Genomic DNA, 13,544 nt, shown 5'->3' with positions numbered 1-13,544 from the left:
CAGTGAGCAGAGATGCTCTTTGCACGGTCACAGGGACGTGTTTAAACCAAAAGCTGCAATTCCACAGCTAAAATGTCTGTCTCTGAGAGCTCCAACTGGTCAGGAAGGATTAAGACAGAAGCCAAAAGGCTTCTTTAGCTGTACTTTGAGTCACAACTCAGGAGAACTGCAAAAAGTGCAGATCAGTGATGTTAACTCTGGTCTGAAAACACCTTTTCTGTGGGCGGACTGGCAAAGCCTTTAGCTCAGAATGATGAGAGGAGGGTCAGGGCAACAGCAGGGCTGGTGCAGATGGTTTTGGTGCTTTGGTTGAGCTGAAACTGCAGTTAAACTGAAAAATCCACGTTCACCACACAACCTTCATTTATCTAAAAAAACCCAACCAAACAAAAGCTCCCCCCTCCCCCAGTCAAAATAGCATCATCACAACACCAAGTGAAAAGGGACAACTTACACCAAATCCACCCCTTGTCCCTTCACCACAATTACAACTAAAATGCCCCATGCTCAGGTCCTTGACTTGCTGCCTTTACCCCCTGGGGCCTCTGCCCTGAGCAGTGGCAGGGGGTCAAATTAACTCCACAAGGAGGTGGTATTTCTCCCCCAAAGCTCCTCCCACCTCCATGGCCCACGAGGCCATCGTGCTTCCGACAAGTAATAAAGTGACTCACGTGTAAATATGAAATGTCTTCTAATTTATTGTGTTATATTAAAAAAACAAAAGTACATGTTGCAAACGTCAACCATACAATGAAGTCCAGCGGAAGCTTGTTTTGTGCCTAAGTCTGAACAGGAGAGAATGATTGTACAGAACAGGAATCTGCTGTTGTCCATAAAACAATTCCATTAAGACTGAAAGGTTCTACCTACACTTTGCTCTAAGGTGAGATGGGAGCTCAGAGCCTTCCACAGGTCATGGGGCTCAGGGGGATCCAAACCTGCTTCTGGGAGTGCAGGAGCAGCTGCTTTGGTGCTCCAGGTACACGGACACAGGTGGGGAGGTGTCAGCCTGGGGTGGTCACTGCCACCTCTCCTGCAGCCCCACCTGTGTTATGAGCTGCAGGTCCACAAAATCTCTCCCCAGGGAAGACTTTGCTGAGCTCTCCTGGGCTATGCTGTCACTGCTGGTGGCTGGAGAAGGAAAGCAGACATGTCTGCTGTCCCTGGGATAATCTGAAGAGCTGCTTGTGCCCAGGACACCTGCCCTGAGCCCCACCTGCACCTGAGAGCTGAGGCAAAACCACTTAGAGTAACAAGGCTCAGGAGCTGAGAGCATTTGTGCAATGGCATTACCAGAGTGTGCACTCAAGGACAGGGGCAGGAGGTAAAGGACACCCCACCACCACAGCACAGCTTTGTGCACCACTCCAGCACAAAGGGTAAACTCAGGAGTGTGTTAAGGCAGAGTCTGCCCACAAACACAGGAACAAAACTGAAATTGGAACTTAAACTCTCCTGGAGTGACTTTACTAAACCAACAGCTCTACAAACCGCTGTACAAAGACTAAAAACAACCATTCCCTGTTTTTTAAAGAACTTAGTTTGCAAAACCCGAACGAGAAAAGCCTGAAGCCAGTTAAGACTCTATTTACAGAGAAGTTAATCACATAGATGTGACCTGTCAGGTGCTTAGCACTGGTGTCACCTCCTGGAGCTGAACCTGCTCTGCCCCAGGGGAAGTAGCTGGAGTTTGTCTGGGGTCTCCCAGGTAGGTCAGACCCAGCTCAGCTGAAGGGAGCAGGGATTGCTGCAGGACTGTTGGTGTTCTGGAGTCCTGGGCTGGTGGTCCTTGTTCACCCACTGCTGAGACAAGAGTCTCAACCCCTCAGAGGCAGTAGGTCTGTTCAGAAGCTCAGAAACCCAAAACAGCCCAGTGACACACCAGTAAGTGTCAAAGTACACAGTGCTAGAGAACCAGCAACCCAGGACTTCCCTTCCTCGCTCCCCAGCTTATCTCAGCCAGGAGGGGAGAGGCTCTGGCTCCTTCAGCCCCTGCACTCTGGACTGCTACAAACCCAAACAGGTGTAAGTACAACTCAAACTAGAAGCCCTGAACTGTCAGGACAGAACTGAAGCTGCTGAACCTCAGGGTAACTGTTAAGCTCTTATAAACCAGTAGCTGAAGAAGAGGAGAAAGGTACAACAACCCCACCTGCCACAGACACCAGCTGCCCATAACTTAGAGAAGTCTTTGGTTACTAGAAAGATGTCCTCAGCTTAACTTTGAAATTTTTTAGCTTTACTTGATGATGTAAAATTCTACAAACACTTCATACTGAATTTCAGCCCCTCCAGACAAGCTCTGAATAACTGGGGTGTAACTGCTGTGGAACAGAAGCCTTGGGGTAATAGGGCTGGTGGTGCTGCAACACCTTTGGTTTATAACTGTTCACATGCCCTCAACAGCCCTGAGCCAGGAGCAGGGATCCTTGGAGCAGAACACAGAGCTGCTGTTCCAGAGGACTCTGGCTGTTAAGGGCAGTGCTAAATATTCCAGAGAAAGGGTCAAAAGAAACTCTAGCCCAGGCCAGAGTGCTCCAGTGTCGGCCACAGTGCTGCTGAATTGGGAGTTTAACACTTCCTACCTCGGGTTTCTCTCCCTCCCAGGATTTGTTACCTGAACTATCACAGCTGTGGCTCTGCTTCCAGCCCTATGGAATGATACCCCTTCTCCCACCATCACTGTCACTTGACTCCACAACAGGCAACGGGAGCTGAGGAGGTAGATGAAATATTCATTTACAACAGAAAAGCACTCTCAGAAAACCAGACTGCCTTCTCCACACTCTGCCCTTCCACACACAGCTGCCTCTGCTAAGAAGACTTGGAATATGTTCAGGATAAAGTCAAACAAGGAGTATCTGCCTCTGGGCCACTGTCTGCTGCTCTTCCCTGTGGTGCTGCCCTCATTCAGAGCAGGGCAATGCTCCTGGATCAGTTCCAGAAGGTAATTTCTGCCCCCCCCCCCCCAATGCTCCCCTGCCACGGAGGCACTGAACCTGCTGTGACTCCTGAGTTATTCCTGTGACTCCTACACAGCACAGAACACACCTTGCTGACCTGGGAGCTGCTGGAAACCAACTCCCCAGCTCCAGGCTCAGGCAGAAGCTCTAAGCAATAACCAGTACCAACATCACCCTAAGGGAAAGCAATCACAGACAATTTGCTCCTGATCCTCCTCTTTTTGGAGGAATTTTAACCTTGAACTGTAGGGATAAAGCAGGGAGGGGTCTCCCCTCAGTGCTGCAGAAGCTCCACTGAACCCTTGGAGGAGCAGGACCTGGGAGCTGTGGGGAGCCAGAGCCAGGCCCAAGGGTGCAGCCCCCCTGCTCTGAGGGGTCCCTCTGCCCCCAGCACTCCAGGAACATCACCAGCCAGTGCCATTTGTCCTTCAGGGAGTCACCCCAAGGCACTCCCGAGCTCCTAGCCCTGCAGACCTGGAAGACAGGGAGCTGTGCAGAAGTTCTGTGTCCAGATCCCAGCCTTTCCTGAGTGCCAGGAGAGTGGGTCAGGGAGTGCCTGGAGGGAAGGAGGATGGCTGGGCTGGCTGAGCTTTTGTTTGTTTGTTGGTTTGTGTTTAAAGTGCAGGATAATTACCAAAGCCAAAGGCAGCCAGCCCTCCTCCTCTCTATCACAAAACAGCAACAACAAGAGTGCTAAAAATTCAGGGCATTTCTCCAGCTGCTCAACAGGCCCTTACAGAACCCACCGTACGCCCAGTAACCTCATTTATTCTTGTCCTACAACTACAGCATTTAAATACCCCAAATAACCTAGAGTTTGTTACAAAACATAATTTACAGACTGTGCTGGGTAGAAGTTGAACCTCCTGGTCCTCTGTTGCTTGCCCAGAGCTGGGGCCTGGTGCTCACCTGGCTCACTGGTGCAGGTGGGCCCTGTCGTCGGGGCGCTTGATGTGGATCCTCCTCACGCGCTCGATGCGCTCCCGCTCCTCGTCCTCCTCCAGGTGGTGGGACCGACCTGCTGCCCCCCCTGTGGCCTCCAGGAGTGCATTGTCAGGTCCCCTCCCGTCCTGGGACTCATAGAGCAGAATGTTCAGTGTCTCCTCATAAATTCGGGCTTCTGGGAACTCCACCTGCACACCCAGAGAAGAGAAGGTCACTCTTACCTGTTGCCTGTCACTGCAGGCACCAGATTACCTCAGTCTTAACTCCTGATACCTGCTTTTACAATTTCTTAATTGCACTCCAGCCACAGAAATGATTTCTGGCACAACCCTTTCCATTGCATTATTGGCTTCCAGCCTTTGAGACCCTGCAACTAGTTGGACTGTAGAGTGGCAGGGCAGGCTCAGTCAGATCTTTCCCGGGAAAGGTAAGAAGCACAGGGAACGTGTGCCATCGCTTGCCTGGATCCCTCTTTACACAGGGATGTAGAACCATTGAATGATTTGGGCTGGCAGGGACTCTAAATATCATCTACTTCCAACCCTCAAACCTGGTTAAATGCACAGGTTTAGCCTAAAGATGAAGAGCTGGACTGAAGGTGCCTTATGGAATATCACAACTGCCCAGTGTTACGTGCCATGGCCAGGCGGTCCCTGCTCTGAGCCCCAGGAGGAGCTCCATGTGCCGCCCCACTGAGAAGCTGAACAGTGCCAGCTGTCAGGGTACCAGGCAGCAGCAGCAGGGCCCAAGGCAGGCACATCCCAGGTTTCCCCGTACCTTGGTCTGCTTCTTCTCGGTGGCGTAGACGATGGAGGTGCAGCAAACCTCGGCGATCTTGCGGCCCTGCCCGTAGAAGGACCAGCAGCAGATCTCATCCCCGATGACGTCCTTGATGAACAGCACCCGCCCGTTGAACCGCAGCGACAGCTTGTCAAACAGCTCGATGTTCTTCAGCATGTTGTCGTCGGAGTTGCTGGGGGATGGAGGCAGCAGAGATTTACAGAGCACATGGAACAGAGCAGGGGGCATTTAAAGCCCCAAACAACCAGCTTCCTTTCACTTACAGTGTCATAGGATCACAGGATGGTCTGAGTTGGAAGGGGTCTTAAAAGATCCAGTTCCACCCCCTTACCATGGGCGGGGACACCTTCCACTAGGACCCGTCCAACCTGGCCTCGAACACTTCCAGGGATGGGGCAAACCCAAGACATTAATTCTTACTATTTCACTACTACAAGCAGGAAAACCTGCTGCTGAAGCAGCAGCAACTCAACAGCAACAGCCCTGTGAACAACTGCCCAAGGCCATTTCACCTGTGTGCAAAATCCTATGGCTCAAATAAAGCCATTCCTGAGCCATTCCACCAGCTGGATGGACACAGTGTTATGCCATGAAACTTAAAAGGGCAATGATGACAATTTCACCACCCCCTGAGAACACTGCACCATGGAAGGCTTCCTGTACTCAACTATCACACTGCAATCCATGGGAAAGCAGACAGCACTTGGCCAGGAGCCTCTGCCAGCTGCACCTAAGGATAAGAGGAACTGCTCTGGCACAGGAATAGCACAGGCTGAGCCTTCCACTGATGGCAGCAGACTCCCTTCTGACTCAAGTTTGAAATTAATTGGGAAAAAATGGAGTGCATGCCAACACCAATCTGTTATTGGGTCTGGGGGAAGAAAAAGGAAACGCTTCTCGTGGATTTCAGTCTATGAAAAACTTCCAACAAGTCAAACTGAAGTCACTTACCTTGTGTAGGAATATTTGTTGTTGCTTCTGTTGTACAACAACTTCACTGCTGGCTGTAAGAAACAAAGCCCAGATCAGTCACAGAAAGCACAGTGAGAGGTGGAACCTCAGCCCAGGCCCAGGTCCCACAGAGACTCTAGAGTTCCCAGTTGGATTTTGGTGGTGGTGTTACTGCTGCTGCTGCAAACCTGTAATGCACAGGTTGGCAGTGGGGCTGCAGTCCCTCCTGACCCCTTCTGGGACTGGATCCTCAGCTACTCTTATAGATGATATATCCTCTGCCTTTGGATCCTCAGCTATTCTCACCTGCCCTGTGCCTTATCACCACCCCCTGCCATGGCCAGGCACACCTCCCACTATCCCAGGTTGCTCCAAGCCCCAACCTGGTTTTGGATACTTCCAGGGATGGGGCAGCCACAGCCTCTCTGGGCAACCTGTGCCAGGGCCTCACCACCTCAGAGCCAATTCCTTCCCAATATCCTATATAATCCTGCCCTATGGCAGTGGGAAGCCATTCCCCCTTGTCCTGTCCCTCCATCCCTTGTCCAAAGCCTCTCTCCAGCTCTCTTGGAGCCCCTTTAGGCACTGGAAGGGGCTCTAAAGTGTCCTCACAGCCTTCTCACCTAAACACCCCAGTTCTCCCCAGGGCACAGCCCCTCTCACCTTGTTGGAGGTGGCAATGAGTTTCTGCTCCTCCTTGGAGGAGGTGATCACCGGGACTTTGCAGAACGGCTCGTACGCGTCCTTGTTCTGTGGGAGCAAGGACCACACAGCAGCTCAGTGACACGAACTGTTCCAGTTTCATCCCAGCCTCCAAACCCACCAGTGAGACCAGGAGAAATTCTTGCTGCCAGCCTCCCAGCAGCCTCCCCCGGCCCCTCCCCAGCCCTGGGCCCCACCTGCAGAGCTGCCTGGCACTCGTCCACCAGCCCCTGCACCAGGTAGTACTTGGCCTCAGCCAGCAGCTCCTCGATCTCCCGGCGGCTCTCCGGGAGCGGCACGGCCCCGTCCCGCAGGTAGTTCAGGATGGTCCCAAAATGCTTCCCACAGCGGTCGATCAGGATCCAGCCTGGGGACAGGGAAGAGCACAGTGAGGACAAGCAGAGGCAAATGTGGCAAAAGGCCCTGACAGTGTCAAAGTGCTGACAGACAGACAGAGGGACAGTCCCTGCTCTGGAGCTCAACAGCACTGCCATGTACGGACCCCGGTGGGAAGAAAATCATGGAATGGTTTGGGTAGGAAGAGACCTTAGAGATTATTTAGTCTACTCCTCTGTCACTGGCAGGGACACCTTCCACTAGACCAGGTTGCTCCAAGCCCCATCCAACCTGGCCTTGAACACTTCCAGGGATGAGGCAGCCACAGCTTCTCTGGGCAACCTGTGCCAGGGCCTTACCACTCCCATGGGGAAGGTTTCTTCCCAATATCTCATCTAAATTTCCCTCCTTCAGCTTAAAGCCATTCCCCCTTGTCCTGTCACTCCAGGCCCTTGTCCAAAGTCCCTCTCCAGCTCTGGAAACCCCCACCCAAAGGGGTTCTAAGGTCTCCCCAGAGCCTTCTCTTCTCCAGGTGAGCAAAAAGAGCTACAACCAGAGCTCTCCCCAGAGAGCTGCAATTGCAGGATCCACATGTCACCTCTGGGTGCTGGAATCAGGACCCTGAGGAACACAAGGCAGTGGAGGCTGGAGTCTCCCTGCCTGAACAGATGGCCACTCTCAGGCTGAGGCTCAGGAATGCAGCGAGGAAACGCTTGTGGGGAAGGAGTCATATTTTGGACAAATAAGGAAAGTAGGTTAAGGCAGACCCTGGGTGTTCTGCATGAATGGAATTATGAGTGAAGTCTGAACATTTGGTTCAATTTGGAAAGGGAACACAGCCCTTTCGTGCTGTTCTGAGGGAAACTGAGACACTCTGCAGCAGTTTTACTCCAGGCTTCCCATCTCCCTCATTCCTGCTGTCTGCAGAACACACAGTGTGTGCTCAAAGTGTGATTTCACAGACTAGAAACAAACTGGAAAGCAGGAGGCAGAACTAGAGACAGAGAAATCACGGAACAAAGGACTCATCCAGGCTAATGAACACATTACACTTATCCAAGTGGAGAAGAAAAAAGCCCATTTGGTAATGCAGAAGTATGGAAAGGAAGAAATCCCATTTTAGTGGGAGATCTGGTGGAAGGTGTCCCTGCCCATGGCAGCGGGGCTGGAACTGGATGATCTTTAAGGTCCTTTCCACTCAAACTATTGTGGGATTCTGTGACAAAGAGGAAGCACAAGCCATGGCAATGAACAAGGACATCCATATTCCACAAGTGCAGATGCTGCCCAAGTTCACCAGAGCACATCAACACCCAGGGAGGTAAAGGGCAAGCTGAGGGCAGAATTACCATCCCCAAACTTCTGCTATCCTCTCTGATTCCTCTGTAGGCTGGAAAAATCTGCTGCAACTTCATGTTTACAGAAGGTGAAACCAAAGCAGAATTGCTCATTTCCATGTGGAGGGACAGGAAATGAGAAAACATTTGGAGCAGTGTTGCAAAACATGAGTGACCACTAAAACAGCTTTAAAAACCTTCTTTTCACCCAAACAGCCCAAACGAGATGACTCACAGGGAGGTGACCCCAGCGCCCCTCAGCCACGGCAGAGCCAACAAGTGGGTTGAGCTGAAGTCTGTTAGAGCTGGTTTTTAGTTGCAGTGTTACAAAACCCTCCTGTATCCATTTAGGCAGAGATACAGAATCCACAGGCTGGATGTATCAGAGACCATGGGATGGTTTGGGTGAGAAGGGACCCTAAAGCTCATCCAGTCTCACCTCCCTGCCAAGGGCAGGGGCACCTTCCACTATCCCAGGTTGCTTCAAGCCCCCTCCAACCTGGCCTTGGATACTTCCAGGGATGGGGCAGCCACAGCTTCTCTGGGCAACCTGTACCAGGGCCTTACCACCACAAGGGAAGAATCTCTTCCCAATATCCCATCTAACCCTGCCCTCTGTCAGTTTGAAGACATTTCCCTTGTGCTGTCCCTCCAGACCCTTGTAACCAGTCTCTCTCCATGTTTCTTGTACCCCCTTCAGGTCATGGAAAAACACAATTAGGTCACCCCAAAGCTTCTCTTCTCCAGGCTGCACAATCCCAGTTCCCTCAGCCTTTCCTCACAGCAGAGCTCCATCCCCCTGATAATCTTTGTGCCTCCTCTGGACTTGCTCCAACAGCTCCATGTCCTTCCTGTGCTGGGACCCCAGAGCTGGAGCAGCACTGCAGGGGGGGTCTCACGTGGGCAGAGGGGCAGAATTCCCCTCTCCCCTCACTCCTTGGTACATGCACACATCAGACCTTCAGGGAATTAACCTTCTGTCTTACAAGAAGTGTCCACAACAGGATCCAAACACTCCTGCCAAACCAGACAACATTTTCCAGCCAAGCTCTGACAGGTGAAACAGGAGCCTGACACTGGACACTATCTGATGCTCCAGTCTCTTATCAGCAGCTGGACAAAGAACAGCATCTCCATCAGCTGGCTACAGCAGCAGGGAGTGAGGGAAAAGTCCCACTGGGAGTGAGGGGAAAAATCCCATTGGGAGTGAGGGGAAAAATCCCACAGCAGCAAAAGAGAATTGAAAACAGATGGATGCACCTGGAAAACTGAAATCCTTCTCTCTGCTCATTACCATGCAAATAAAATGTTCCAAATATGCTGATTTGCTACAGTTCATCAGCAATTTCTAAGCTGTAAATAATCATCTGCCACCCACAGCCAGAGAACTCCAGACTTTTCTCCTACAGCCTGAGGAGCAGCAGGTTTGAATTGTTCAGCTGGAAGAAGGGGCTGGGAGCTGGGTCTGAGGTCACAAGGATCCAGACACAGAGCAGGACCCCGTGTGCTACATTCCAGACTGGGTAAACTCCACTCCCTCCAGTTTCTCCCCAAGTCTGGCTTCTCTTCCTAAGAAACATTCTGGCTTCTTTTCCTAGGAAACATTTTGCTTGGTGCCAGGTTTTGGGTGTGACCAATTAGCAGGATTTTGAAGAATTCCAGATAAAAAGTGTTTCCTTTGACAGCTCCAATGCTATTGTCCCAGTTTCCAGGCAAGGGGAGATAAAGCAAGAACTGCTGCCATGGGAGTGTCGGGGTTACAACATACAGGAAGTATCAAATTCCTATTAAAACACAAACTGGCTTCATGGAACAGTCCCACACAGACACTGTGGGAGTCACAGCAAAATAAACTTGGGATTTTAAGTCTCAAACATGACATTTTAGCAGAAGAAACTACAGTTACTCTCAGATTTGGGGTGCAAACAGTACCTGCACTTCCAGGGCCTCTGAGCCCTGGGAATGGGATGTACCAGCCCTCGTGTACCTGCCCAGAATGCCTGGAGGAAGCTCTGGGATCATGCCAGGGTGGGCTTCAAAAAATTTGGAATTTCCAATCCATTTCTAACCTTGGGAACTCTGGAATTATCAAATTTAGTGATGCACAGAGCAGCTTTAGGGAGGGACAGGAGGATCCTGCTGGAGTCGCCTGAAGTTTAGCAGAGAAGGGAGGGGGCTCACAACATTTCCACGCCTCCAGTGCTCCCAGTCAGGGCACTGATTCCCCTTTAACAGGTTTTTTCCCCAATCTGGCCCACAGACTGGCATTTTTATGCAACCTCCATAGTCTGTATCCACGAGAAGTATCCCAGAGACCCCCCCTCTGATCTGGAGCCCCAAACCGCAGGACCCACATTACTGCTTTATCCTGGGATAACACCTGGAACAACACAGCTTTGTTTTCCTCAGCTTAAATACAAAGATTTCTGGCTAAAACAGGAATATTCAGCTAATTAGACTGTATTTTTTACATTTTTTCTCCTCCAAATCCACTTCCTCCTATCACAAGAGCCCCATAAGCCTCTAAATACAGACTATTCCAAAGCACTCAAAAGTCAGTCCAACCCCCCTCACCATGTGCCAAATTTTCTATACCTTCAGCAAATCCAAACAAAATTTTCAAATAATAATTAACTAGTCCCAAGAAAGGTGTTTTGAACCTCCAGGCTCAGCTTTGCAGTAGCTGTTGTTAATGCAAAGGTATCCCAGTCCATAAACATTGTTATGGGCAAAACATCAGCATAGAAATAAAGCTGAGCTTCCACTTAAACTCCGTGACACGCCCCAAACATGGGAATGCTGACATAAAACTACAAATTCTCACAAAATTTTGCAACTGGTTCAGTTTTAGTGAAGAAAACAAACAAGAGTCTCACAAGAAAATAATTTCATTTTAAAAAAACCAGGCTTTAGCTCATAAACCCCCCACCACCTTCAGAGCAAGTTTTATATTTAAAGAGACAAGAAGGAACAGCCTCGTGGGCTTCAAAGTGAACAGGCAAGTCCTGACTCCTGGATTCCTAAGCACAATCCCCCCCCATCTTCCATGGACTTCTGAGCTTTAGTGTCAGCATTTCAAAAGGAAAAGATGTTCCAGGTGCTACCTGGGCCTGCCAGGAGCACTGGCCCTTCTTAGTGTCCTACTGGTGTCCAGACACCTACTCAAGTCACCCATGTCTTTTGTTCCACATCTTTTCCTAGCTGCATGGAATCACAGAATGGTTTGGGTTGGAAAAAGCCTTAAAGATTATTTAGTCCACTCCCCTGCCCTAGGCAGGGACATCTTCCACTATCCCAGGTTGCTCCAAGTCTCATCCAACCTGGCCTGGAACACTTCCAGGGATGGGGCAGCCACAGCTTCTCTGGGCAACCTGTGCCAGGGCCTCACCACCCTCACAGGGAAGAATTCTTTCCCAATATCCCATCTAACCCTGCCCTCTGTCAGTGGGAAGTCATTCCCCTTGTCCTGTCCCTCCAGACCCTTGTAACCAGTCTCTGTCCATGTTTCTTTTTGCTCCTTCAGGTCCTGAAAGGCCACAATTAGGTCACCCCTGAGCTCCTTCTCTCCAAGCTGCACAACCCCAACTCTCCAGCCTGTCTTCATAGGAGAGCTGCTCCATCCCTCTGACCATCCACCCAGCCCTACCACTGGGAATTGCTCTCTGTTCTCTGATGTTTCTCCAGCTCCTCTGGCTCTGCCTGCAGCAGGAGGATGCGGTGGGGGGGGGGGTGGGAGCAGCCCATTCCTTACCTTCGCTGTCCGTGAGCACTTCCATGCGGCCGCTGAACATGGCCTTGAGCATGGTGTCCTGCTTGGTGAGGGTCTGCATGGTGGTGTAGTACAGGGCCCCCCCCACGTTCAGCTTCACGTACTTGGAGCTGGGGCTCGTGCCCTTGAAGGACGTCGTGCGCGTCGCAGCCGCCGGCACCGCTGAGCTCACCACGCTCTCTCCCGACATCTCTTCCTGCAAGGAAGGAGTCCCCAGGTCAAGGAAGGAGTCCCCAGGTCAAGGAAGGAGTCCCCAGGTCAAGGAAGAAGCCCCCCACACTGGCAGTCCCACTGTGTGACCCCCAACCCTGTGTTCCCAGCGGGTGTTTCACACCCCGGCTCCCCTCGGCCCCTTTGTGAAGTTCTCAAATGTTTTAGACCTTTGGTTTTGTTTTGTTTTCTTTCTGACTGTCAGAAACTGAAGGACAGAAATCAACTCGGCCTGATTTTTTTCTCAGGGTTTTTCCTGGGAATGCTAAGCTGGGTCTTGCATTGCAAAGCCAACACTTTCCCACAACAACTGCTTTCACTTCTTATGCAACTCCTACGGCTCAAGCTCTTACTCCATCAATAATCTGGAACATAATTGGGCAATTCCCAACACACACAACTGGAGCAGATGTGTCAAAATGCATTTTCAAGGCTTTTTTCCCCTGGAGCACAAATGGCTCTTCAGAGAGCACACGTGGCTCTGGGGAGAGCACACATGAGCTTCCCACTCTGTTCCCTGCCCTCCCACATTTCTCCACACACCAAATCCCACCATCCAGCACTCCCCACTCCCTGTGCCTGCAGTCTGCACACAGAGTGGCCCCCAGCCACATTCCCTGTTCCTGAGCTAAGGAGGTCACACTGGAACAGGCACAGGTTGGCTCAGCTCCACAAATGCCCCAGAGCCGCTAACGACAAATCCTTAATCACCCTGAGTCTCCTTGGACTTCTGCCTCACAGGGACAGGGTGGGATGATTAACACCCCCCATCCCTGCACACCCAGCTCCCACCCCTTCCACAGCACCTGGATAACACTTCCTGCAATGAGTTTTGCTGCACTGCCACTAAACACGACACTGTCCTGCGGCAAATCCCCATGGAGCTGGAGCTGTGTGTCCATGTTGTGTGTCCAGGGTGAGGAGCAGGATGGGCAGGGCTGGCCCACGGCACAGAGCTGGGGAAATGCACTCCAAGCCCCTGCCCTGCCCTCCCCAAACAATCGGCCCAGGTCAAGGGGCGCCCGGGGGGTTTGGACACGTGCAAATCGAGCACCCCAACTGCGGGGATCGGCCTGGGGGCCCTGGACCTGCTCTCCTCTCTGAGCGCCCCAACCCCGGGATTGAACCTCCCCCGACCCGTGGGGACTGACACCCCCCCCCCCCATATATCCCATCGTGAGGGCCGGACTCCCAAATCCTGCCTCATCCCAATCCTCACAGGACAGTGCCCCCCGCACACACTCCCTGGACAGGACGCCCCCGATCCCCCTCAAACGCCCGCCCTGGCTGAAGCCCCTCAGCCCCCCTGGACCGCCTCAGTTCTATCCCCCAAGATCTCCCCGTCTCTCCCTCAGTCCCCTCGCCCCCTCCCACCCCACCGCTCCCCTTGCCCCCGTCCCCCCCTCACCATGAACGGGCCGCAGCCCCTCGGACCGAACGAGCGCGAGGCGGGCGGGGGAACTTCCGCCCCTCGCGTCCTTCCGGCCCCGCCCGGGTGCGCCCCCCAAACCCGCCCGATGTTCCGCCGGG

At 52.1% G+C, this 13,544-nt stretch overlaps 1 protein-coding gene across 1 annotated transcript; it reads right to left on the bottom strand.

Annotated features, from left to right (window-relative positions):
* Nucleotides 1–680: 680 nt before the first annotated feature.
* On the bottom strand, nucleotides 681–13,543 carry KCTD10 (potassium channel tetramerization domain containing 10). Its single transcript, XM_032706078.1, has 7 exons — nucleotides 13,423–13,543; nucleotides 11,787–12,000; nucleotides 6,560–6,729; nucleotides 6,324–6,410; nucleotides 5,661–5,713; nucleotides 4,686–4,881; nucleotides 681–4,096 (listed from the first exon to the last, which is right to left on the bottom strand). Exons 1-7 carry the CDS (start codon nucleotides 13,423–13,425, stop codon nucleotides 3,878–3,880), a joined length of 942 nt encoding a protein of 313 aa, XP_032561969.1. The 5' UTR covers nucleotides 13,426–13,543; the 3' UTR covers nucleotides 681–3,877.
* Between the last annotated feature and the right edge of the window lies 1 nt (nucleotide 13,544).

This window comes from Chiroxiphia lanceolata, chromosome 18 (genome assembly GCF_009829145.1).
Source record: "Chiroxiphia lanceolata isolate bChiLan1 chromosome 18, bChiLan1.pri, whole genome shotgun sequence".
Taxonomy (NCBI): domain Eukaryota; kingdom Metazoa; phylum Chordata; class Aves; order Passeriformes; family Pipridae; genus Chiroxiphia; species Chiroxiphia lanceolata.
This window is presented reverse-complemented; position numbering and strand designations above follow the sequence as displayed.